The sequence below is a fragment of the Micromys minutus genome, assembly GCF_963924665.1.
Source record: "Micromys minutus genome assembly, chromosome: 1".
In the NCBI taxonomy this organism is placed as follows: domain Eukaryota; kingdom Metazoa; phylum Chordata; class Mammalia; order Rodentia; family Muridae; genus Micromys; species Micromys minutus.
Window position 1 is genome coordinate 25,853,000 of NC_137969.1, and position 25,006 is coordinate 25,878,005.

General features: G+C 51.1%; 1 protein-coding gene across 3 annotated transcripts in view; it reads right to left on the minus strand.

Moving 5' to 3' along the window:
- Positions 1 to 1,991: 1,991 nt before the first annotated feature.
- The window catches only part of RGS12 (regulator of G protein signaling 12), a 93,120-nt gene continuing 70,105 nt past the window's right edge, over positions 1,992 to 25,006 (minus strand). For 2 of the 3 annotated variants that reach the window (XM_080927392.1, XM_080927393.1), the window contains 12 exons: positions 23,246 to 23,415; positions 22,354 to 22,446; positions 21,498 to 21,641; positions 20,047 to 20,226; positions 19,641 to 19,794; positions 18,513 to 18,589; positions 16,879 to 17,073; positions 16,520 to 16,593; positions 15,907 to 16,033; positions 14,326 to 14,422; positions 12,771 to 12,850; positions 10,764 to 10,936 (listed from right to left, as the gene is read on the minus strand). In XM_080927392.1, coding sequence (XP_080783518.1) covers positions 10,874 to 10,936; positions 12,771 to 12,850; positions 14,326 to 14,422; positions 15,907 to 16,033; positions 16,520 to 16,593; positions 16,879 to 17,073; positions 18,513 to 18,589; positions 19,641 to 19,794; positions 20,047 to 20,226; positions 21,498 to 21,641; positions 22,354 to 22,446; positions 23,246 to 23,415 — 1,454 coding nt within the window. In that variant the 3' untranslated portion in view covers positions 10,764 to 10,873. Of the gene's footprint in view, positions 2,333 to 10,372; positions 10,937 to 12,224; positions 12,379 to 12,770; positions 12,851 to 14,325; positions 14,423 to 15,906; positions 16,034 to 16,519; positions 16,594 to 16,878; positions 17,074 to 18,512; positions 18,590 to 19,640; positions 19,795 to 20,046; positions 20,227 to 21,497; positions 21,642 to 22,353; positions 22,447 to 23,245; positions 23,416 to 25,006 lie in introns of those variants that run through there. The other variant, XM_080927391.1, reaches the window with a different exon arrangement.

The following is a 25,006-nucleotide window of genomic DNA, read 5'->3' on the forward strand; positions in this document are numbered from 1 at the left end:
GGCTCCTCCTGAGCAGGCGTGAGGTGTAGCAGGATCAGAGTAGCCAGGGAATGTGGCCAGGGCAGGTGGGGTCAAGGCCACATGATAATGATTAACCCTGCCTCCCACGTGCATCCTGTCAGGATCCTCCATGGCCGGGGCTCCACCCTGCTGCCTCCGCTCTGCCCGCTCTGCTGGGACAGTTGTTCTCTGGCAAAGGCTCTACTGCTGCTGGGCCCAACACCACCCTCAAGTCAGCCTCTTCCAGGAAGTCTTTCAGTGTGACTTGGGGCAGGTCAGAGCCAGGCCTCCCAGGCACAGTTGCCTGGCCATACTGCTGGCCATTCCTGTCCATGAGCCCTTTACAGGACCTGCTGCATGCAGGGGCCTGGGGGTTCCAGTTCTTCCCAGCCAGCTACTGACTCACGGTGGGGATGGTACTGTCCCTAATCCACAGATGTCAACACAGGGTAGAGGGTATCTCCTTCACCCATTGCCACATAACTAAAGAGAGGAGAGGGTGGCTCCCTGTGCCAAGAGTTCTGTGACCAATGGCCTTAGAATAGGAACTCTCTTTGCTGGTTTGTCTACTTGTCCTAAGCCTGGGGGTACCCATGACCCCCAGAATTGTATCCTTACCAGACAGCCTGGGTATCTCCCCCTACTATGCTTTCCCATCCTGGTTACCCGTGAGCATAGCCTACATGCTGTGAGTTGGGCAGGCTATACAGAGAGCATCCCTGTGGCTTCCAGGCACTGGGGGCCCTAGTCAAACTGGAGTGGCCACCTCACACCCATGGTTCTGGCTGTCTTAGGATCTCCTCTCCAGTTCCTGAGCAGACACCAAGAAGCACCCATGCTTGCCAAAGTAGGTGCTTGAAGCATGGTGGGGCATGGTGGGTACTAAGGACACGGTAGTTCTGGGCAGAGGTATTGGGACACAGTGGTGCCTGAGCATGGTGGTTCTGGGGAAACAGTGGTGCTGGCAGACAGTGGGTACTAGGCAGATGCTATGAATGCTAGGACATTGTGGGTGTTGGGAAATGCTGCTGCTGGAATGTGCATGATGAAGTACCTCAGAGAGGATGCTGAGAAGTCTTCCAGCAAGTCCAACTCCAGTTCTAGGGAGAGATGTGAGATTAGCTGCTTGGCAGTTGGCTGTCAGTGTTGGGGTCTCTACTGAGGCATCCTGGGCTTATGACAATGTGCTGTAGGCTCAGCCCAGCACTACCTTGTGGCCTTTCTCCTCCTCTCCTCACTGACGTCCTGCCACATCAGGACTTCCCATTCTAGAGCCAGATTCACTCCAGTCTCAGTCTCAGACATACTTGGCTCTTGCCTATCTGTAGACCTTATCTATAGTCAGGTTTTAATTTTGATGCTTCCTTTCTAGAAATCCCCTGGGTCACCTGAATGAGACTAGGGTAGGGGAGCAGGGCCAGTGGCAAGAAGGCTCCACTGTACACAGTGGGGACAGTGGACAGGAATGAGACCACAGTGACCCCACAGTAACTCTCAACCAAGCCCTGACCTCACCAATGGCCAACCTCAGATGAGACATTAGAGCACAGATGTCCAAGAATCCCAGATCATCTGCAAGGGACTATATAAATGGACGGTATGGGGGTGTGACTGGCCTTAGTCATGGAGCCCATGCATCTGAGGATGGAAGGGGATTCTGACCTTTAGCTCCCAAGCACCAAGCTATCTTCCTGCAGTCACCCTTGACCTCATGTCTAGGTACCATTTCCTCCCTGGAACTCTTTCTTCCCAGGGCCTTCTCCAGGGGTGAGGCTCCAAGGGGGGAGCATGTGACACCGGCACACAGCACAATGCAATACATGGCAGGTCTTCAGGAGCATTTTATTGGGCAAAGTCTGAATACCAAGGTGGGCTGCTGTGGAGGTGTCTGTGATGCAGCCCCTGGGATGAGTTTGTCTCTTCCATTCCTAGTTTGGCTCCTGAGGGTATTGTGGCTGAGGTGGCTCTTGGCTCTTCCCAGGCTCTTGAGGACTCATTGCTGAAAAACAGGCCCCTGCTGTCTCAGCGTCATGAGTGCCTCAAACATCCATATGAACACGGAAGACAGTACATGGTGCAGTAGCAATTGCAGGATCAGGATAGCATCAAACAAAGGTGGCATGGTGTGTGCTGGCCTTGGGCTTAGAGAGCTCACCTGGGGTGGTGCTCAGGCCAGGACCATTTGGTAAAAAAGGTCCATTGGCTTTCACCCTCCTGGGACCCAGCTGCACCCCCAGAATGCTGCCTCCCGACCCAGGAGACACACCCGCAACGAGGTCCACGTCGATGATCCTGTTGACTGGGAGGCCTCTGCTGCCTCGGGCCCTGCCCCCTGTCATGGGGAGAAGAGAAGCTGTCACCTGCTTGGCTCAGCCCTGGGTTTCCGAAACCCACCCCACCATCCCTGCACAGACACCAAATCCACTCCAGACAAGGTGATCTCCAGCCATAGGCTATGGAGGTGGGTAGGAGGGCTGGGAAGGTCAGAGGCATTCGACCATCAACCCTTCAGGCCAGTCGCCATGCCTAGCTGGGGCCTCCACAGACAATTCCCCTAACTTGCCACCTCATGGTGAGTGGCCCTGATAGCAGGCAGTGCCACAGTCTCAGCCTTGAGACTCATGAAGCTCAGACCTTCGTGACATGATGATAAATAAGGGACCTGGGACTCAGGATTGGAGAGTCCTGGGCATCTTTCAGATGCTGTAGGAGCGGCAGGACTGACCACTGCACCTGCACACGTGTACCCTAGCTTCATCTGTCAGACTGCTCAGGGGTCTCACCCAATATGGGGCTTCTCACCAGACGATGGGCCTGGCGGCCTCCTCTGCCCACCTACCACATGGACACTACTAATCCACGCTGTTCCCTTTGTGTAAGGCATCCTTCCCCCTCCCTGTGTGGCTAGCCTTCATCTTCCTAGATGATAGCTAGACTCCTCTCTGGCAGGCTTTCGATGAGGATACTGGACTCCAGGCTAGGGCTGTAAGCAGGGAGGGATGGGTTCATCCAGCGTGGAGCTGGGGTGGCCAGGAGAGTTCAGGATAATCCAAAGGGGTAGAAGCACCCTAGGGTACAATAGGCCTCCCAGAGAGCGGGAACAGGGAGCTGTCTGAGAACTCCCCACTGAGATTCCCCTCACTGGCTCTTCCTTGCTCCAAGTGAAGCTCAAAAGCAAAGAGCCAGGTCAGCTGCTTACATTCCTCGTGTCCTGACCATCCGCTTCACCTCCAGGCAATATCCACCCTGTTTCTTCTGGGTGCTGTCTGCACCCTTCAAGCCTTGGATCCCCCCATAACAAGCCTCCCAGCCCTCCCCTACCCCCTCTCCTTTCTTTCCCGTGTTTAGGGTCGTCTTCCGCCACACAAACTCCTCTGGGTCTGTGTGCCCCTTGACTCCATGTCACCGAAACCTATAGCCACTGTTATGTTCCTCCATCATTGTCTCTCCTCTACGGAGGCCCTTGTGTGCTCTCCTCGCCTTCTGTGCCCTCTGGTCTGACCATCTCCATTGCCTCAGATGCCCAAAACTGGCCTTGCAAGAGACTGATCCACTCATTTTGGGTGTGTGTGTGTGTGTGTGTGTGTATCCCTATAGCCCAGTAATAGTCTGTGAGTGGCTCCATTTGCAATAGGCCTCAGTTTCCTGCATGGCACTATCCTGAGTGCCTAGCCATGGGCAGTGTCACTAGGGTTAAGACTTGGGGGGACCCTTTGAGTACCTCACTTTGTTGGAATTCTGTAAACCTTAGTTACCTAGCAACAGCCAGGTATGCCCCACCCCTCAGTTACCTGGTAGTAGCCAGGTATGTTCTGCCCCCAGTGACCTGACACTATAAAAGGGGCTGCTTGCCCCTCCTCTTTCTCTTGCCTTTCTGCCTCTCTTGCTCTCTCCCCCTTACTCCTCCTCTTCCCCTTCCCTTCCCCCTCTCTCCATATGCTCATGGCCAGCCTCTACTCCTCTATTCCTCTCTTCTCTCTCTCTGCCTCTACTACCTTCTTAACTCTCCCATGACCTGAATAAACTCTATTCTGTACTATACTGTCGTGTGGCTGGTTCCTCAAGGGGAGGGGATTCCCAACATGGGCCTCCCAGAGGCATCTCCCTTGCCTCCATGCCTCGACACACCTCCATGGGCCATATGCCCCCCACTCTCTTCATCCTTTTCCTAACATTGGTGCCGAAACCTAGAACGTCATCTTTTAACAACATTGGTGCCCCGTGACTTTTAACAACACACTTTACTTCTACGACTGAGATCAGGAGAATGAGATACATGTTCTGCAGAGATGAATGCCCACCTCATTCCACTTCTGGGGATACAGGCAAAGTGGGGCCTTTCCTGTCAAAGCCCACAGTGCACAGACTAGAGTGACAGTCTCATTCCAACATTCTATTTCAAAAACCCAGAACATGGGGTATATTCTACCAACTATCCCTGGACTCTGTTTTCCAACCATAACAGAGAGGGCTTGCCACTAAAGGTGAAGATTTTGCTCCCTCTGCAGTACCAAATCCTCTAACAGATGCAAGGATTAGGGGTCTGTGATAGCTGAGCTTCTCTGTGCACCCTAAGACCCCCTTACTCTTTATAACTCACCTTACCCTTGGCCCAAGCTTCCAGAAGTGGCTTCCACGAGACCTCATGTAATAAGTTCAGGCTTGAACACAAGAGTACAATGTCTCTGCTGAATGTTCCCAGCTCATCATTTGACAAATCCTGGGGCACATGAAAAGGCTCACCCACCTCAGCTGCTATCAGTAACAGGGCACCCAGTGTTGTTAAGACTGGAATGCTCTCCCAGTCTGCTCTATGGTCAAGCAACAAACATTCAGCTAGGGCCTGCTGGGACTCAGTCTTCACCATGACCTATCCTGATTGTCATCAGACCGCCATGGCTCCAAATGCAATGTCAGCAAGATGGTTATGTGTTAAGTGTCATGTGTTAACACTGATTGGGGCATTTATATAGAATGCCATCAGGTCCTCAAAGAACCAGTAAGTTACATAGGTACAAGAGACCTACAGTCCCCTCCAGCCCTGGATGCACACTCAGGAAGAGACTCTAACCTCTAGCAACCCTGTATGCCCAGAAGGGAACAGAAAAGATTTTCTGGGGATCAAAGAAATGCACCTCACAAGGAGGGGCACTCTTATACTTCCTGCCTGCCCAGCCTAGACTTGTTCTGAGAATGTGGCAAGTCCCAGCCAGTGACTCAGACAGCAACCATTCAGGACCAGCCTACCCTCCAAGGCTCCTAGGCTGGGAGCAATGCATGACCCCACTAGTTTACAGAGCCATTGGGCAGAGCCAGTCTGGGTCAGCAAAGCCCACACCACACCTCTGGGCACCAGTTCCCTCAGGCTTTGATTATTTTCAAGTACCCAGGCAAGGCCATGCCAGCATCTCATTTCCTGCCCTCTGGGCCACTTCTTCACACTTGTCCTTGGCTAACAGGTTCTACTGGGCCACTCAGTCTCCATGACAGGGTCTTTGTCAGAGCTCCAGATACTGGAAACTACCTAGGCTCCTCTCTGGGGGCCTGAAACTTTCCAGTCAGCATTGGTGGCATTTGTCATTCCCAAGCCTCTTCATTTACTTGTGGACATTCTCTGCCCTAGCTGCTGCTGCCTGCTCTGAACATACCTACCTCCAAGCCCATCCTTAAGAGTCTATGGCATACAGCTTAGTAAGGTTGAGGGCTTAGCACCTAAAGTAAGCCCACTCTTGGGGTCCAGCCCTAGTCACCTGTCCCTCTTCCCTTTCTATCTCCACAGGGCAAGGATACTGCCCTTAGCTATGTCCCTATATTCTCAGGACTGTGTGTACCATCTGGTCCTAATACCTCCTGCCAAGGTCCCCAGATGCTCTTAGAAAGGAGAAGACACAAGACTCAGTCACAGATGAACCATGAACACAGGAAAACCTGGAAGGAGATAGCAAAGAGGACCAGGGGCCAGGGCCCCATCCTGTTCCACAGGTTCCTTTCCACGGGGGCCTGTCAATCCCTGGCTCCTTGTGAGGGAGAATTACTTAGCCTTGCTTTTGGCTCATGACCTCTGGTTATCACATGCCTTTACAAAGACCCCAGCTCATGGTCTAGCTGGGCTAGATTACAGTGCCTTTCTCTACAAATTAATTCCTGGGCTCATGCTCGCCTGTGGATGGGGGTGGCACTGGTACAAAGTAGAGGACAGGAAGTGGGGAAATCCAGGGGATGGCACCTAGCAAGGCTGACATACTGGGGTAGCGACACCCAAGAAGTCAGCAAGGCTAGGGAAGGCTTGTGCTGGATGGGATGGGCGTGGGGCAGATCAGGATAAGGAGGGAGAAGTAAGCACAGATGGAAGGTGAGGCCACTGTATCTCAGGCCTGGGGTCTGGAGTTGTACAGCAGGTATAGAATCTTGGAGGCAGCAACAAGAACCTGAGATCCACTTGATGCTAATTATTGAACAGGGCCAGGTCCAGATGTGCTATGGAATGGACTCTGGCAGATGGCTTCCTTGGTAACTTAGCAAACTTGAGAGTGTCAGGCCCCAGGATGATGTGTTCTGGGCTGTGCCTATGCCTCATGAGGGCTGGGCTTCCAAGGTACAAGTTCCTTGTGGACATGAGAGGTGCTCTGGGGAGCTTGGAAATGGAATTGGATGGAACTTGCTAAGGAAAAAATGCCTCCTACCAACAGTCTCGATAGAACTTGAGTCTGAAAAGGCTGTGCACCCTTACTCCAAGCTCAGGAAGTGTGACACCATGCAGGGCTGGGGAAGCAAGCACCAGGCTGGGGTGGGCAGATAAGCCTGACCCAGACTGGCTGACTACAGGACAGCAGTCACGATAGCTTTACCTCCAGGGTGATGAACTGTCACAAGACTGTTCCAAGTCTCAGTCGCCTCTGGATGAGTAGGCAGGAAGGTGAAGAGCTGCAGGGGGGAACTGAGCTGGCAGCCCCTAGACAGCTACTATGATGCAACAAGACCCTGGATGGCTGTGTGGAGGCCCCTTCCATAAGGGATCATGGCTCAGCCCTTTGGTAGCCCTGAAATACCTTAAGTTGGTATTTCTTGGGAGCCCCATTCAGGAACCAGGCCTTCCAGGGCTGAAACAGTTTACTGATCTGTCCTTAGCCAAGACCCTGAGCCCGGCTTCCAGTGTCTATGCTGTCAACAGGCCAGAGGGTGAAGGTGAGGCAAGGCAGAGGAAGGGACCGTAGGAGAGCAGGTGGGTCAGTGGCACCAAATCTATCCATGGTGACAAGGGCAGTTGACAACCTCAGTCCCTGGAGAGAACCTCGGTTCCACACTACTCTGGCTATGTGCACTCCAAAAGTGCTGAGTTGGGAGTGGGGCTCTGTGATGGTCAGAGCAGGAGACTGCTCTGTGGTTTGCACCTCATAGCCCATCACCACAAGCCCACTTCTGCAAAGCTTCTTTCCTTCTTGAAACAGTGTCTTCGGGGCAGAAGTTCACACCTTCTTGGGATGTGGCAAGATGAACAGTACAGGACCCAAGCTGTTGGTCCATACTGCCACTCCATCCAGGGGCCCTCTTCAAGCCCCCAGCAAGTCACAGGCCAGCAAATGGACGATACGAGAACAATGGACAGGAATGAGTGTAAAAACAACTCACAAAACTGTGAGCGACAATTTCCAAATTTGTCTGCAGGAACTTCCTGCTTGGCCTCCAGGTCCCTGTACCCTTGTAATGTCTTTGTAAAATAAAAAAGAGCATCCCGCCAAGAGGCCTGAGAAGGAAGTTCTCCCAGGCTGGAGACACTTATCTGCTTTTCCCTATCATAAAGGAACTTGGATATTTTGGAATTTCCTTTATCTAGACACAACTATACATGAGATAATTTCATAGAGGCACTTCAAACACACACACACACACACACACACACACACACACACACACACACACACACACACACACTGTCCAGAATGTTAGTAATGATATTTCAGTGCCTTTCCCACTGAATTGTGGGGCTGAGGTGGCCAACATATTCCTAAAAGCCTCTCTCACAGAATTAGTGGGAGTAACTGGGGCCTTCAAACCCTGACAGCTACAAGTGGGAGTCAGTTGGCCCCACCCCTGCTTAGAGAGCCAGAAAGGACCCTAACACGGGCACATGAGGGTGCTCCTATAGGCAGCCTTATTCAGCAAGGCACTTTCCCACACAGAGAACTTTCGTGACTGCTGGTACAGAGATACAAACTGGGGTGTTTGGAAAGCCAGCTGAACAGTGGAGTCATGTTGGAACTACTGCCTCTAGAAAAACGTGAAACGTTATTAGCACCTATAGCCCTCTAACGAGGCTAGGGATGGGCTAGTGAGAACCACAACCAATGTGCTACACTCAAGCCCCACCCCCTAGCCCCCTTGCCCAGTCCCTTTCTTACAGTCATCTCTTTAGGACAAAGCCCACAGACCCTACATCCCTACCTCCTTGAGCACCAGAGACTCCCTTTCTTGAAGTCTAGTACCACCCCTGCTCTTCCATTAACACATCCAGGACATACCAGCAAAGGCCACATGGCCAGGCCCCATACTGGGCACCACTGTCCATGTACCCAGTGGGTGAAACTACATAGCCTGGGTTTCCACAGCAGTGACTAACACTCTAGATATGGCACCAATAACTGATCTGACAGCCAGTGAGAGGAAGAGGCTCCACAGCCCTCCAAGAGGGAAACAGGGCTGGAGGAACCAACCCCAGGACCTCTGTTTTACTCACCTCTTCCGTGGCAGAAGTGCCCAGGCAAGGGTAGGAGGAGGCAGCTGTGGAGACCACAGGCCTGAGGTGAGGAAGATCCTGCCAGATGGCAGGGACAATTCCAGTCCCACTTAAAAACCTGCTCCTTTGGTGTTCTTGTCACAAAGCTGTGTGTGGCAGGCATGTGTGAGGACTTTGTAAAATAAATGGTTTCTTGAAATCCAGGACATCTGGGGCTGGAGAGATGGCCCAGTGGTTAAGTTGCTGCTCTTTCAGAGGACTTGGGTTTGGTTCCAGCACCCATATGGCAGCTCCTAGCCATGTCTAACTCCAGTTCCAGGGGATCTGACACCCTCCTCTGGGCTCTGGGAGCACCAGACACATATGTAGAACACATACAAATATGTAGGCAAAACACACATACACAAAGTTCAAATAATCATTTTTAAAAGGTTGTTTAAGGTAAATCTACTTAGTTTCTTTAAAATGGTTAAGAAAGAAATACATCTGTACTTTAATCCTAAAGAGAAAAACCCACCCTCAGATGAAGAAGAAAGAAGTTTTCAGCCAGTCCAGTGATGAGCTCTAGAGTTTATTTCTCTTGGAAGAACAGAGTCAGAACACAGGAAGAACTGTAAACAGGCAGCTACAGAGGAGCAGGAAGGAGGGTGTGGTCTGACAGAGGTGCCCAAGCATGCACGCAGAGCCACTTCATGGCACCTTGCTCTTCCTTTCAGTGTATCCCCACTGAGTGGGGCTGTGAAGTCCAGCCCAAGGTGTGTGACCTCCCAAGTGCCTAGGTGTGTCAGAGTACATGAAACATGCATAAGGCCTGAGAAGACCAGGCCCAGGAAGTAGAACCCAGATGGGCACCCACATTGCCTGCTGCAGATCACAGTCAAGGCGATAGACAGGAACAATAGGCAACATGCACTGAAAGGCTCATCACTGTCACCGTGAGGACACTGAGCACAGCAGGAGTCCTGTCACCTGTGTGGGATCAGGAGTGTTTTGGGTGGGGCTTGAGTAGCATCCCTGCTATTTGGTCACACTGTTTCCATCCACACACACTGGACTCCATGCTTTCACTAGAGAAATGCCTGGACACACTTGAGGCCAGCCAGTGAACACTGCTGAGTGCGAGTACACAGGCTTGCCTGTGGAGGGCAGTCAGCAAGTCCTGGCTGGATAGAGAGGCTGATACTGAGAACCTGATCCTTGTCAACATGGGACCCTTGCAGATTTGCTCAAATACTATTTATTTTTTTCCATCTTGAGGCTAAAACACTAAAGTGGCAGCAAGCAGGTTTTAAAGGTAAGATCCACACCCAGAGACTTGAGCCTTCACAAGGTATCACTGGATGTGGGTCACCATTCTCATGGCACCTTCCCAGGACCAGCTCAATGTGGTTTATCTGTCTGAGCCCCAGTGACCCTCTTCCCTGGGAGACTGAGACTTGACTGCCACCTGCTTTCCTTTCAGTAAAGGCAAAGGAGGCCCCATAACTACAAGAGAGGGAGGCCATCCCTCAGGGCATTTCAATACACAGAAGTAAAGCAGCGGCCGCCTGCCTCAGTGTTCCCTTTATAAACATGGAGTGGAGCAGGCCGTGGGCAGTAAGGACAGATCAAGGGTGTAGAGTCAGAACCTAGAGGTACCTGATCTTGTAGGTCCTGGTGTGTCTTGGGGTAGGGGTGGTGGTGGTAGCAGCGTGCTGTTGGGGCTGCTGATGTCCCCCTCCCCCATCAGGGTCAGGTCGGCCACCTGCTCATCCTCCACAGTCTGGATGCCCCCAGCCTCCATTTCTGGTGATAGCCTCCTGCAGGCCTGTGTAGTGCCCTCTTGCACGGTGGAGATGCAGGAGGGCTTTGTAGGCTTCTCTCCAGGTTGGGTGGTCCCAGGAGGCCCAGGGGTGCTGTGGGCAGAGCCGGGGCTGTGGGTGGAGCCTGGACTGTAGGCTGAGCAAGGACTCTGGGCTGAGGCAGGGCTTGTAGCTGAGCTGTCACTGTAGCTCTCCTCAGTCTGAGCTGCTCCCTCCTGGCCATGGCCTGTAACAGCTCTCTTGCTAAAGCCCTTGATGGGGGGTGGGCTGGACAAGGCAAGTTCTGAGGAACCAGAAGGTAAGCGAAGAAACTCAGGCAGCACCAAGTCTTCCTTCCTTAGTAGCCCACGCTGGTCATCGGCTCTGTTGCTCTGAGCTTTGGAAATGAGCTCAAAAAACTCTATTGGAAGAAAACCCACAATGACCAAGTTTGAGAGACTCACAGATGTATGCATGTCTCTGCTGACCACTCGCTCTCACTAGGGTCTTCTGCTGCTTTGAGCTGCCACTGGCAGCCAACACCGGTATGAGGTCATCTGCACTACTTTACCCACAGAGCTGAGGCCAATGTCTGGCTGCCAGTCCCCCTGAAAATCAGTCAGGCCTGGGCCTGACAGCACCCCTCTACTTAGTAGGTGACAGAACTACTTACTAGAACTCAATAGGATGCTGCTAGAACTCTGGCATGTGTATTGCTCATACACAGGGCTCTATGTACCTAAGCACAGATGAATCTGAAGTGTAAGTGATGGTTGAGGTAGGGATGACAGAGCTAGGGCCCAGCTGCACTGCAGAGCCTCCAATGAATGGTTAGCTATGGAAGGCCGAGACAAAGTCTTAGCTGGGTGGAACACGGGGACCTGAGATCCACATGGCTCCCAGGTTCATTGCCTCTGCACAGAAGGTGGTGCTTTGGGGCTAAGGGGAAGGAGACATGAAGTGCCTCCCTGACCTACCTTCAGCACGCCAGCCCATGAGCCAGAATGGGCACTGTGGGCTTGGTACCTGTCTACCTTCCTCATGCCTGCTACAGAGCCTTTTTTTTTGCCACCAGGCTCTGTTTAATGTGACTTGGGCTCAGCATTCACACTTCAGGGATCTGAAATTTCTCAGCTATCCTAATGGTTGCCTGTGATCCATAAGGAGTCCAATATCTTCAACATTAGTGGTTCTCAGAAATGCACACTTTACATAATCTACAGTTTACATCTGCTTCATGATCAGAAAGCTTAAGGGAGACCTTACATGACTCTGTTCCAAAAAGGTTGCATAGTAAGGGAAATATTCCCCCCCATTACAGCCTCTAAGTCCCAAGGACTTCCTATAGAAATCCTGGGTCAGGACAGATCAGGCCTTCCTCTAGCCTCCATGGTCAACATAGGTCAGCAAATCCACAACGTTCTCAGGCCTAGGACTTTGCCCGCCTCCCTCACACCTGGATCCTGCCCCAACCCAAGCTGGGCCCCAGCTCATGTCAGGGTCTGGGGATAGGAGAAGGGAACTAGCTGGAAGCACAGCAGGGGCTGCTGGTGTCCGGTGGGCCCTGTGGCTTTCAGCTCAAAATGGGGTTAGTGAAGTTATGCCGACAGCATCGGTGCATCAAGGCCAGGCTATGACAGGGCAGAGCAGGTTAGGGACTGTTCTGTGCATTTGCTGGAAAACACGGAAGTTTTAAAAAGTACACATACCCTCTGCTTCGTCCAAATTAATTTTCTGATATTTTTTTTTCCCAATCTTTGCAATAGATTCTTCTCTCTTTGAAAGCCGGGGATCCCTAGCACTTTTTCCATTTTCTCCTCTTATTTTAATAGAGTTAGACTTGCCTAGTGTTCTCTCCTCTCCCTGCATCAGAAGGAAAGTCAAGTTCTAGAGCATGTCAGCACACGGAAACATTTCACTCATCAGTACAGTGAAGGCCCTGGGGGCCCAGACAGCAATAGTGAGTCTAAACGCACTTCAAAAATCAATCCCAATACTGGATTAACATAACAACATTTATGGCTCACCCACCCACCCAGGACAAAAGAAAGCCAAAGGCTGGCAGCTGATAGCAAGGTGGAGACCGAGCTCCAAAGGGACAGCAGGAGAAATACCCATGGGGGAGGTGCACGACCCTGAGCAGAGCCTTAGTCAGCCAAATGGGTGACGACAACAACAGGCACAAGGGATCCCCAAGAGCTGGACACCATGGGAAAGGGGCAGTGACGGCATGGGGCAGGCATAAAGGGAATTACCATAGCCGAGTGGTTTCTGGGGCTGGAGGTCACAGCTGAGCTTTGTTTGACAGGAGCACCTTTCTGTTTGTCTGTGGACACTAAACACATGAGACAAGCTTATGACCAGAAGCTCACAGTGCCCTCTGAACAATAAACACAATTTGGCGTGTTCTGTGTGAGAGCAAAGGCCCTCTCTCCTCATCCCTTATCTAACATGCACACACAGGCAGAGCCTAAGCTTCCCGCTGCCCACCTGTGCAGCTGGGAGAGGGGCAGCAGGGGTATGGAGAGAGGTCTATATGTTAGCTGGGGCATTGGGAAGTGACATTGAAAAGTTCATGCCATCTACCATATGCTACACATATTCCTTTAGAACCTGACATTAAGTCCTGCCTTTGTCCCTGTCAGTGTATAGCTGACTCCTATGGCACTGAGCCTGAAGACCACTGTCTGGCTCACTAGGATCCCAGTCCACAGCACCTTGTAAGACTGCAGCTTCCCTGAGAGCTCACTTCCTCACAGATCCTACTTGCAAGCCCTGGAGGAACCTGCTGAGAACCCACGGGCAGAGCGGGGTGCCTGCCCTGTAGAAGCTATGCAGCCTGCCCGGTACCAGGGCCGACATGCAGCATTTTCTAGAGTGGAGGATGACCAAGGAAGGGAAAGGCTTTCCTGTAAGGAGGTGAAAATAAGTAAAGACTCGAGTAGCTGTAGCCTAGGCCACAGACCCATATCTGCTAAGTTACAATAGGATGGAGACCTGTGTGCTCCATCCTAGGCCACGGGGGTTCGACTCATATAAAGCCCTCAGGAGTCATTTGGGCACAAACCCTGGGGGAAACCTAAAGTTACCTGGAGCAACTTTATATAAAAAACCTCCACACAGATCACACTTCCTGGGCAGCTTCTAGAAAGTTCTCTCTCCACTGGTCAAGTACTATGGGCTATAAGATGGAAATGCTGTGCTAGTGCCCTGAATAATATGGGCCACCCAGGTTTAGGGGGTATGGGGATCTCCATATGGAGGTATGTGAAGATTTTACCAGGACTGGCCCAGCTCAGGACTGTGGCTGTTGAGGTACTGGGTGGGAAAGAGTTGTGTGGTCCACCCAGCCCCACATATGAGGACTAACAGAGGAGCCCAATGCTGAGCCCAGCCACTGTCTTCACTTCCTATTTCATCTGGAGAGACAAATCTCAGATAGGGCACTAGATTAAAGACAGGAGACCTACAACAGGCCGTTGGTCCCTGCTTTGTATCAGCATAAGCCTCTAAAAAATGCACCTTCTAGCACTTTCTAGCACTGTCCACGACATAAACATCCTGGAGTGGCAGTCAGGAACTGCCACTCTTCTTACAGCTGAGAGGAGCCAGGCTTTCTCCTGGCCCAACCCTGCTGCCCTCTCCTCTTCAGGAGGCTGGGCTGAGCAAATAAGGGGTAAACTGCCATGTGAGGGGTCACCAGGCCCCACAAAGCTGCCAGCTCCATCTGTCCGTGGAGTGGTTATAAGACAACTATTGGACAACTGAGTGGCAGGCTGGGGTGCTGGAAGCTGGGGGCTGCAACCTTACCTTTCCCTCTAGAAGGATCTCTCTCCTCTAGGATGACCCGCTGTCCATCCAGACTTGATATAGGGGCACCAAGGTCCAGGGGTTCCTTCTCCCCGCTCTAGAGGCAGAGATGATGCACTCAATCATTTACCCAGATTGGAACTTTCTGGAATAGTTGTTTTTAATCCAGCCACTGACAGTAAGACTAACCCAGGCTTAATGGAGACTCAATCCAGCTGGCCCAGGGGTCAGGTCACCCAGCCTGGCTGACCTGTGGGAATATGGAACCTTTAGAAGCTGGTGGAGCAGGTCTTTCAAAGGTCACTCAAAGGGGAGGCAGAACATCCAAGGGCAAACTGGGAACTCCTGAGCCCCAGAGGAAAGGTCGGTACACATGTGTCAACACTCAATAACTTCTTCATCTGGCTTCTGCTTGAACACTGATCACAGTCTCCATGATGGCCAACCTAAAACCTCCATGTTGATCCCTAAGTTGCTCTGAGGGGAACCCTAAAGGTGGAGTGTAGGAAGCAATCTTATCTCTAGGATGTGAGTGGTCTGGTGCTCTAGAGTGCTCAGGCGCTCCTCCCTCTCAGGCAGTCTAGCCTCACCCTGTCTGTGTGACCACCCCAGTTTCAAGGAGAGGGGAACAGACACCCTGGAGGCCAGGCTGGGTTGGTCTCTGTAGGCAGATTTCTGAGCTCCAAACTGGAGCCCACAATGGGGAAGTGGTGTCAAGTTACACTGAAGCTAGAGCCTGTGAATAATTAAGTAGGTTCCTCTTGTTTACTTCAAAGCCCTTAAACAATTCTGAGGACAATTTCAGGGAAAATTAAAAATTTAAGCATACTAGAAATCATGGCCCAGTATAGTGATGTATGCCTGCAATCCAAGGGTAGCTTGGGCTACATGAAACCCTGTCTCAAAAATACTGAAGCAAGGTAGGCGCTAGTGGCACACACCTTTAATTCCAGTACTCTGGAGGCAGAGGTAGGCGAGTCTCTTGAGTTCAAGACCAGCCTGATCTACAGAGCAAGTGCTAGGGCAGCCTACAGTTTCTGTTTTTACCCAGAGAAACTTTGTCTCAACAAACAAACAAAATATCAAAAGAGCTTGGATACAGTTGCTGAGGAAGCCCTGGGGAGATGCTGTCCCAGAGTCACTATGAGTCACACTGCCTCAAAGCCAGAGCCCCATCCTAGCTATTGGTTCATGGAGACAGGAAAGGAACAGGGAAAGCCTATTCCCCTCCTCACCCCCAAGTCCAGTGTGCAAGTGCACGTGAAACTGTTGGTCTGTCAGTGTAGGTCACAGGGACAGTGTACTGCACACCAAGTGCTGGCTGTACTGTTTCCCAGTAACATCTGAAAATCATGGAGATGCTTCAGGTGTTTAATGCTTCAGTTTGGTTCACCTGAAGCAAATGTCAACCTTTCCTACAATGAATAATGTGCAAATAAATGAGATAGAGAAAGCGGGTGGTAGAGGTGGGTGCTGTCCCTAACCTAGGGAGGACAGTGACAGTAGAGGTATGGTACTGAGGTATGAAAGGACAAGGTGGGGTACAACCCTGGTGATAGTGCTCAGACAAATGACACTCACCAGCCTCACCAGCAGGTTACCCAGGTCCAGGCCATACTTGGCCACTACAGGCCGCAACACTTCTGTGACTGGCTTGGTGGGCTTGGCCTTGAGTCCCACTGACCGGTTAATTGGAACGAGATCCAGCCTGGAGGTAGGGCAGGGAAACATTCACAACAGAGCCAGTTCTGGCTTCACCACATCTCCAGAGTCTCCTCAACAGAACAGGATTTAGCATCTTGGGGACCCCAGAGATGCAGCTCCACCTTGGAAGGTGCAGTCCCCTGCATGTGGAAGGAAGTCTATGACAGCCTTCTGAGATTTACAACAGGGTCAAGGGCTTCCTGTGGTCTTCAACCTTCATGATGGAGGACTGAGCAGTCAGGCTTCTGCTTAGAATTCTCTGTGAAGGGACTCCTGCCTCTTTCCCCACTGTGATGTTAGGGCTAACAGCCCATATGTGGTGCCTGCCCCATTGCCAAGAGTCTGGTGGAGCACTGACTTTTTTTTATGGCCTGACATGGACAAGTACATGCTCATTGGGTAAAAAGCAGATTAGCAGGGAATAGAAGTCCTGAGGCTCAAACTGTGGCGGCTTTGGAAATCTCCAGAAACCTATATGCTGTTTTCTTACCGAAACAGAGTACGCTTTTCCAAGCGTAGGTCCCTGGTGGCCAGGATGCTGCTGTCCTGATGCAGCACCAGAGGCTGAGGAACAAAGACACCAGAGTTAATGTGGGAGCATGTGGGCTTGACATGTAACAGCACACAGCTGCAAGAACAAAAGAGCAGTTCAAAATTAGCCCGACACCCTCTAGACACCAGGGTGTGCTGCCATGCACCCACCGACCCCCTGGGATCTTCCACTTGCAGCTGCTCTGCTTCAGGGACAGGAGGTGGTAGTGGTGGTGTCAGGAGTGGAACCAGGATGGGGGAAGGGAGCAAACCGAGTTAGGACACTGGTGGCTCACTCACTCCTGCCTGGCACAGTACCTTGTCTCCGCCCACCAGGAAGAGGTCCACAGCAGCTCCATTGATGCCATGCCGTTCACACAATCCAGATAGGATCTCTTTGATGGAAAACCCGGACTTGACAGCAACCACACAGGATGTTCCGTCTGGGAGGTGGACACAGCAATGTTTCGCAGCCTTATCTCTCTCGAGTGCTGAGGTCCTACAGGCCTCTGACTATAGGATAGGGAGACAAGTGTTGGTGATTCAGACAGCCTGGTCTCATGTGCCCAACAATCTGCCTGCTTCCCATGCACACACAGAAATTCCACACACACAGAAATTCAGAATCCACTATGGGACATCCCCTGACCCCAGAGCTGATGGTGTGGTAGGAGGCCAGGCAAGGAAGGGTAATGGTCTCTCTTAAGTATGCTAACTATATATAACTCAAGTATGCTAACAATTGAAGCACGGCTGCTGTACTGCCTGCCAGATGAGATCACCTGGCATACTATTGTGCTGGGGCCCACCTCACCTCTGGAACCTGAGGGTGTGATGATGAGCTGCCTGTAGGCCTGCAGGCTACCCGGACCCTCTGATTACAGCAGTAGATGCTTGTCCTGAGGGCACAGGCCTGAGAGACCTGCCTTTACAACCATCTCAGAACCACTACTGCTTCCCCTGTTGTCTGAAAAGCCTTTTTGCTTGTTACTTCAGAAACATGGCTGGGAGGTGGGACTAGATGCAAAAATGTCCCAAGGACTCCTCCTGAATTCCTGGGGCTACTCCCATGAAGCGGCTGTAGTAATGGTAGAGCCAGTTCTCACCCTAGCTTCCTGGTCATCATAGGGAGGAACCTGGGCTGGCCACTGGATGGCGACAAAAACATGGTCCTGCTGGCCCCAGTGCCACATACCCATAGTTCTCTGTGAGCTGTGAAGCCAGCTGTGGAGGCCCAGGTAAGACCCGCCCAGGCACAGGACCACCCCTGCTGACACACACAGCACAGGCACTTCATGTTTTCCAACACTAAGCTGGGGTACTGGGCAGCTATAAGTAACTGACCCATGGTGGCCTTGACAGTATATCTGGGGTAATGAAAAAAGAAATAACCACCGTGCTAATGTTAATTGTTGATGGATAGTTTCAGATGTGCTGACAACCAACAACATCGCCTACAATTCTCATTAGGCCATGGTTGACAGAGTAGCAAGTCTTGAGTTCTACCCAGTTCCCCTCTCAGCAAAGAGCAAGGCAAGCTGAGTGCCCTGAAGAGAGCTGCAGGACTGTGCCTGAAGTAGTAGGAGGCCAGCTCCTAGGAGCCCCGGGCAGACACAAACAATGGAATGTTAGAGTCAACAGGAGGTCTGAGCATCAAGCTGAGGACAAAGCCCCACTTCAAAGCATACTGTGCACTCTTAGTGGGAGTTCAAAACTATGAACTAAATCAGAACAAAGGAATTTAAGAAATAATCTCCAAGCTAATTTTAGGCCTTACACATGCAGTACCCCTCCCCATTTATTAAACAGTTTCTCTCACTGCCCTTGGATCCTGGACTGGGAACCTAGGGATGGTGTTCAATCCTGGCATCCTGTTTATGAAACAAATGCTGGGTTTTTAATGAGCCAGGCTTTATCTGTGACTCCTGGGATGAGGGGAGGTGGCCACTCACCAGGTCTAGGCTCCCCGCAGAAGAGACAGAGCCTTGGGACTCCCGACGGCAGAGACCTCCATTGGCATGAAGGGCATCTTGAGAGAAGAGAGTGACTGAGGTGAATTAGAAGCCACAGCTTCACGTCTTCACTCACAGAACCCCTATCTCACCCCTCAGATGGAAAGACACAATGCAGTAAGGACAGAGAGACAGCAAAACAAGAGAGGTCCTTCCAGGCACCACCTGCTCCACTGGGGTTTAGTCAAACAGCTCCCTCACAGCAGAGGTCACTGTGGGGACCCTTGTAGGACTTGAGGCATTGCCAGGCACTAGAGAGCAGGGGGCAGTGCTGTGCAGCCCAGGTTCATGTTCCTGGGTGGACTTGTCTTCATTTGAGCCATGCTTTCTATCTCAAAGTGCTGTTTTGGGTCTGAAGAAGACTGCTCTTATGACCAGCTGGCTGCTCATTTTACTTGTGATCTGTTGCCCATCTTCTTTCTCACAATCCCAGTAGAGCCAAAAAGTCCATCTCACTAACTTGTTCTACCATGACCTAGGCAGGCCTACAGACCATGTAAGGGCCTAAGCACTGTTTTATCCTAAGTCAGACTGACACTCAGACTCCTGGATCCAGTGGCCTACTCCGAACAAGTAGCTTCTATAGACCCTGTACCGGCAGACAGTGCCTGAGCTCTACTGAAGCCCTCTACAGATGACTCTACAGCATTCCAGGTATGAGAGGACACACTCCCCATTGCCCAGTACCCACCCACCAACCAATGGCTGATGTACATGCACTGGCGCAGGTAACAAGCTGTGCCTGGCCACAGGGAAAGCACACTTGTGTTTGTTTCTCTTTGCTTGAGTCTGTTTTCCAAGTTTTCTACTGAAGCACCTGTTACTTTCCTAACAGGAAGAAAGGAGTCCAGACGGCCAGACACTCTGCATCAAGGAGTTTCCAGAAGGTTTGGAGCAGACCTACTTCATAGGCTGGCCCATCCCCAACTCTGCTGCCTTCCCAGGATCTGTGACATTTTCTCATCCCTCCAGATAACTGTGCTGTATCTCTGCCTGCCCACCATGGCCTCTCACATCACCACGGCAGTCCAGCTCCCGCCCACAACAGCATGGTCTGCATCCACATACCATGGGCATGGTCACCATGGTCCTTCTTCTTCTGGGACCGCCCCGTGCTCCTGCTCCTTGACCAAGAGAAAAAGGCCCCTTTGCGTTTTTTCTCACTATCCTCGTCCCCAACATCTTCATTCAGGGATCGTCCTGATTTTGATTTTCCACTTAACTGTCACCAGATAGAAACATCAATTAAGACACTAAAAGGGCCCGACACAGAGTTCTATGAGTAAGGATTCTGAGGAATAATGTAGATCCTTCAGTGGGTCAAGGGCATAGTCCCCTCTTTCACCACTGAGGTAGCCAGGGGTTAGGGGGCCAGGAAAGGGATCAGGAATATCTGTCCTACATGCCCCACCCTCAGCTGGTGAAGGGATGGGCAGCAGCCTTACTCTCACCCCCACAAGGGCTAGCCCAGCACCTTTTTTGGTGTGGACACATTGGAGTGGTCAGAGCTGATGCTGTGCTTGGAAGCTGGGCTGCTGGGAACCTGCTGGGAGTCCGGGAGGGTACGTCCCTCCACCTCTGCCAGGACGCACTCTTGGTACAGCTGGGATTTCAGAAAGCGAGTATAGCTATCGAACTTCATGAGGTTGAAAATCTGTGGAGCAGATGCCATGCAGTATAGTTACAGAAGGAATGGTAACACCTTAGACCCTAGGAGGTACAGCAGATCTGTATCTGTGAACGAGTGCCATTTTGGAAGGGTGTCATTCCTGCCAACCCTCCCTCAGGCCCCAGGGCATTCTGATGTTAATCAACTTTCTAGGAATCCTTCTGATCACTCTCAACAGCCTCTCCTTTGCTACTCTTGATGTGCATACTCATAGGGGTTATGCACAGCCAGAAGGGCAGGCTGACTCAGACTGTAGCTGAACCCTTAGCAGGTCTTCATTTCCTGTCTCAAGGCCTGGGGAGGATCAGTGTAGTTTTAAGCTAATTCCTACAACCTAGTGTGGCTCTGCAGCTGGCAGGGCTGGGGAATGTGTTCTGGATGGGTCAGATCACGTGCTCTTCCGGAACTAACTCACAAACATGAGGACAGGTTCCTGTGCATCCTGTGATCCGGCACTCAGGAGTATGTGAGCTTCACATTAGTGGTAGTGAAGCAACACAGTGAGACCTGAATTAAACAACAATCACTACTACTACTAAGCATCTAAGCATCAAAGTACATAGATAGACCCACAGCGTCCTGGATATACACTAGTGTGGCAGTGATGTGTGCTCACAGAAAGCTTTCTCTGGGCTGGGACAATGCAGTATCTGGGATACGCTCTGGGATGCTGGAAGTGACACTGAACTTGCTCAGGGTCAGCCCTACAATCATGAAAGACCATTGACCTTCCATTATGTGCTGTGTGGCCAAGCTGTGGCTTTCATGTTCTGTAGGTCAAGTGTGTCCAATGCATTTAAAAAACCTTTTTCATGTTTATACTTATTTATTCATTAATTTACTTATTTATTTAGTGAGAATGTGTATGGACAGGGAAGGGCATACCTGCCATGGTCCATGTATAGAGAGGTCAGAGTACAACTTATAGAAGTTGATTCTCTCCTTCCACTATGTGGGTCCCAATGATCAAACTCAGATTGTCAGGTTTGGTGGCAAGAACCTTTATCTCACCAGCCCCAGTGACTTTTGAAAAGTAATATTGTCCCTTACTTTGGTTGACAGTGGGGTACATGGGGTTATCTGAGGCACAGGCTTTTTGTTCTCAGCTCTACTGAATCCTTTTGAGACTGGAGCCCAGTGGTCACCATGCCCATATTACCAGTAGCCCCCTCCCAAAAAGAGCATGCGCTGCTCTGAGTGAGTCTGCACCCCAAGCCCTCGCTGGAAGCCCCAAGGAAGATTGTCTAAAGAGTCACCTGGAGCTGTTGCTCCTTGAACATGTCAGGGTGGGGTGCATTGAGAATATCATCTGCCAGCTGGGCCTGGCTGTCAATGTTGACAGGAGTGGTGGCTTTGCTGCACAGGAATTTACTGAAAATCTCCCGGGCCCTGTAAGAGAGCTAACAGGTAGAAAGGTCTGAGCAGATCTGTGGACATACGTTTCCCACCTGTGTTGCTGCAGCATTCCTAAGGCTGATGCTTCGGGGCTGGAGACCGTCATGGGCCCCGTCTATATTCTGGCCTATGAAGGTAAAATGTAAAAGAACGAGCTAGGAAGACACTCTTAAATCAGCTCCTCTGCAAATTTCTAAATGGCTGCTTTTTAAGGGCCTCAGAAACTGAGAGGTGCTACCTGGGAGAGGCCTCAGAGTAGGATCTGCCAGCAAAGTGTGCACCATTGGAGAGGGCAGGAGTGCTCAGTGCTCGGAGCACAAGAAACAGGCATGAGGCCACTGTGAGGATAGTTGTTACCTTGAGGGAAGTGCCACAGGACATAGCCAGGGTAGTCCTGGGATGGCTAGAGGGGAACTGTTAAGCCACAGGTAAAGGGTGCAGTTTGCTAGAGTGCTTCTCCAAGTCCCCTCAAACACTGTTCCTTCCTCCCCATCCCAACATCAAGTGCCACCTCTGCCAGGCTCTGTGGCAAGGCATTTATGCAGACTATGTTTAGGCAGCACTAAATGTCACACACTTAAGTTTTTATTCTGAAGCAGAAATGTCACTTTTTTTTAAAGTCATGTAAGAAGCATCCCTCATCGACTGCTCAAGCAACACTGATTTAAGCGTGTGCTGCCTGACCCACACAGACCCCTGCCCTGAGGAGCAGTTTACCTCTTTTTTGTCATGTGCAGGAACATGACTGAAGCATTCACAGGCCTGCCAGAATAAGATATTCTCTTCACTGAACTCCTTCCGTAGGAAATCCTGAGGGAACACAGAAGGAGAGCAGTCATCCCACAAGCCTCGTCCGTGGCAGCCGAGCCCCACATCCTTCTCCTGGCCCTCTTTGTCTACAACATGGCAAATAGGTGCCTCTCAAGAGGTCTTTGAAAGCAAGCATAGAGGCTGTGCAGCACATTCGAGCATGCCATCTGCCTCACAGCTCTCTTCTCAAGTGCTGGTCATCTGTTTTTTCTAAAAAGCCACATTTTTAGTTTCTATTTAGCATACAAAATATGACATCATATCACGCTGACACTGTTGTGTGCTGCTCATAACCATCCCATCGCTCTCCCTTGTGGCCCGCCCCCACTCTTGGATCCTGAAGGGCTGTATTTGCCAGCGTGCATTTCCAAAAATTTTGAAGAAGCTCCAGCTAGGATGATGTCACACAACTGTAATCCTAGTACTCAGAAGGATGAGGCAGGGGGATTATGAGTTCCAAACCAGTTTGAGTAACAAAGTGAAATCCAATCTCAAAACAAACAAACAAACAAACCCAAACACACAAAGCCAAGAGACTCTGATGTTCCTTGTGCACAGATGTCAAGAGAGTGAGAAGAGGGCCCTCAGGGAATCCCAGGGCAGGAGGCAGGCCAGAAAGGGAGACGGAACTGATGGCCTCTACAGATGCACTCTACCCTGAGCCTTGAGCTGGAGCAAGTGCTGGGCTGACCACACCCATAAGAAGGTGATGCACATCTTCTGAGGTCTGAGATGACCCAGTGAGCTCAAGCACCCTAGGCACAAAGTGCCAGCACCTCACAGAGTTTCCCTTACTCACAGAGAAGTAGCGAACACCAACAGGATCCTGCAGCAGACGCTCGAATGACACTGCCCAGCTTGCAACTCTCCTCTCCCGGAGGCGCCGGCAGCTCTGCACACTGGGGAGGCTGGCATTGCTGCTCAGGCTGTTGTTGCTGATGCAGTCCTTCAGGTCAGCTCCCGTCAACTCTGCAGAATCATCACAGACATGCCTGACCTCTTGCCTTCCTTGCAAGGAGAACTCAGGTACCTACACCCAGCTTTACTTGACACACACGTTCAGTCAGCAACGTTCACTGAACCTGAAACCTAGCCAAGGCTTTCTAGACTTCAAAGCAGTGAAAAGAACACATCTCAGCTTCACAGGGCTGCCTGTGTATGCAAAACACAAACACACACACACACACACACACAGAGAGAGAGAGAGAGAGAGAGAGAGAGAGAGAGAGAGAGAGAGAGAGGCAGAGAAAGACAGAGAGAGAGAGGCAGACAGAGAGAGAGGCAGAGAGAGAGAGACAGACAGAGAGAGAGGCAGAGAAAGAGAGGGGGGGAGGGTGGGAGAGGGAGGGAGGGAGGGAGGGAGAGAGAGAGAGACTTAATTGAATAAGCTCTGACCCTGAGGATGAACCAGAGAAGCTATTGCCTAAGGTGTGCAGGAAGAACAATGTTGAGCACACGGCAGGTGGAGGCATTTTTAAGTCTAAGGAGGGCCTGCAGTTGGGCACATCCCCTTCTTGGTGCTGTCTGTTGCAATCTGGAAACCATAGCTCATAGCTTGTGCACTTTTCTGTGTGCAGGTCACTTTTCAGTGAAAACATTAAGTCATACACTCCAAATTGAGTACTTAACCATGTGTCCATCTAGCAGCTCATTCACTGGTGACCCCAACATAGGAAAATATTACAATAAAGAGAAGGAGATGTGTCTGGGAAGATCCTATCTATCATCCTTGTCCACTTGATGAAGCAGCTCAAGGATGAGAGGAGGGCCAAGAGCCAGTGTAAGTGGAACTCTGGAGGTGTTATACACATTGCTCTCGTGAACAGGGCACATGGAGCTTCCCTAGCTGAGGATGACCCTGGTCAGAGACAAGGCCATCCCACTGTGGAGTGGCAGGAGAAAAGTTCTACTGGGTTATGCCATCAAGGGGGTCAGGCAGGAGAGCTGACTGTGATTTTCCACATGGCATCATTAAGGAAATGTTGCGATGTCACATACACTGACCTCTATCATCTGCTCTGGGCATTCTGGACAGGCTAATCAGGATGGTTTGCCCTGTGGTCAGGGCACAGGATAGATTCCTGGGGACAGGTGAGCAGGCTCTGGCTTGAGGCCACCCACTGGACTGCCCTTCCTAGCAGGGAGGGAGGAGAAGGCGGGGACTGGAAGCAGCATGGACACTTAAACTTTTGGGTCACAACCAGAATGTCATCCAGATGGCACGTAAGCCAAGATATAGAGGGCCTCAGAGGAGGCCCAGCAAGGACACTACAAGTCTAGAGAAAAGTGACCCCAGGCCAGGGGTGTGACTATAACCTCCTAGTACACCTCCTTCAGATCAACATGGTTCCCAGATTCAGTACTGGGCAGGAACATTCAAAGCCAGCCAGCTTGGAATTTAGGTTTGAAGAGGCAAGGGAAAGCCATGTGCTGATATATACAGATATCTGTGTCCGAAGAAATGATATTGTGAGATCAAAACTTTGACAATTTTAATTTTTCTTTGAGCACCCCCCCACCCCTACAGATACTGTCTATGCACCAACCACTGTTCTGAGAA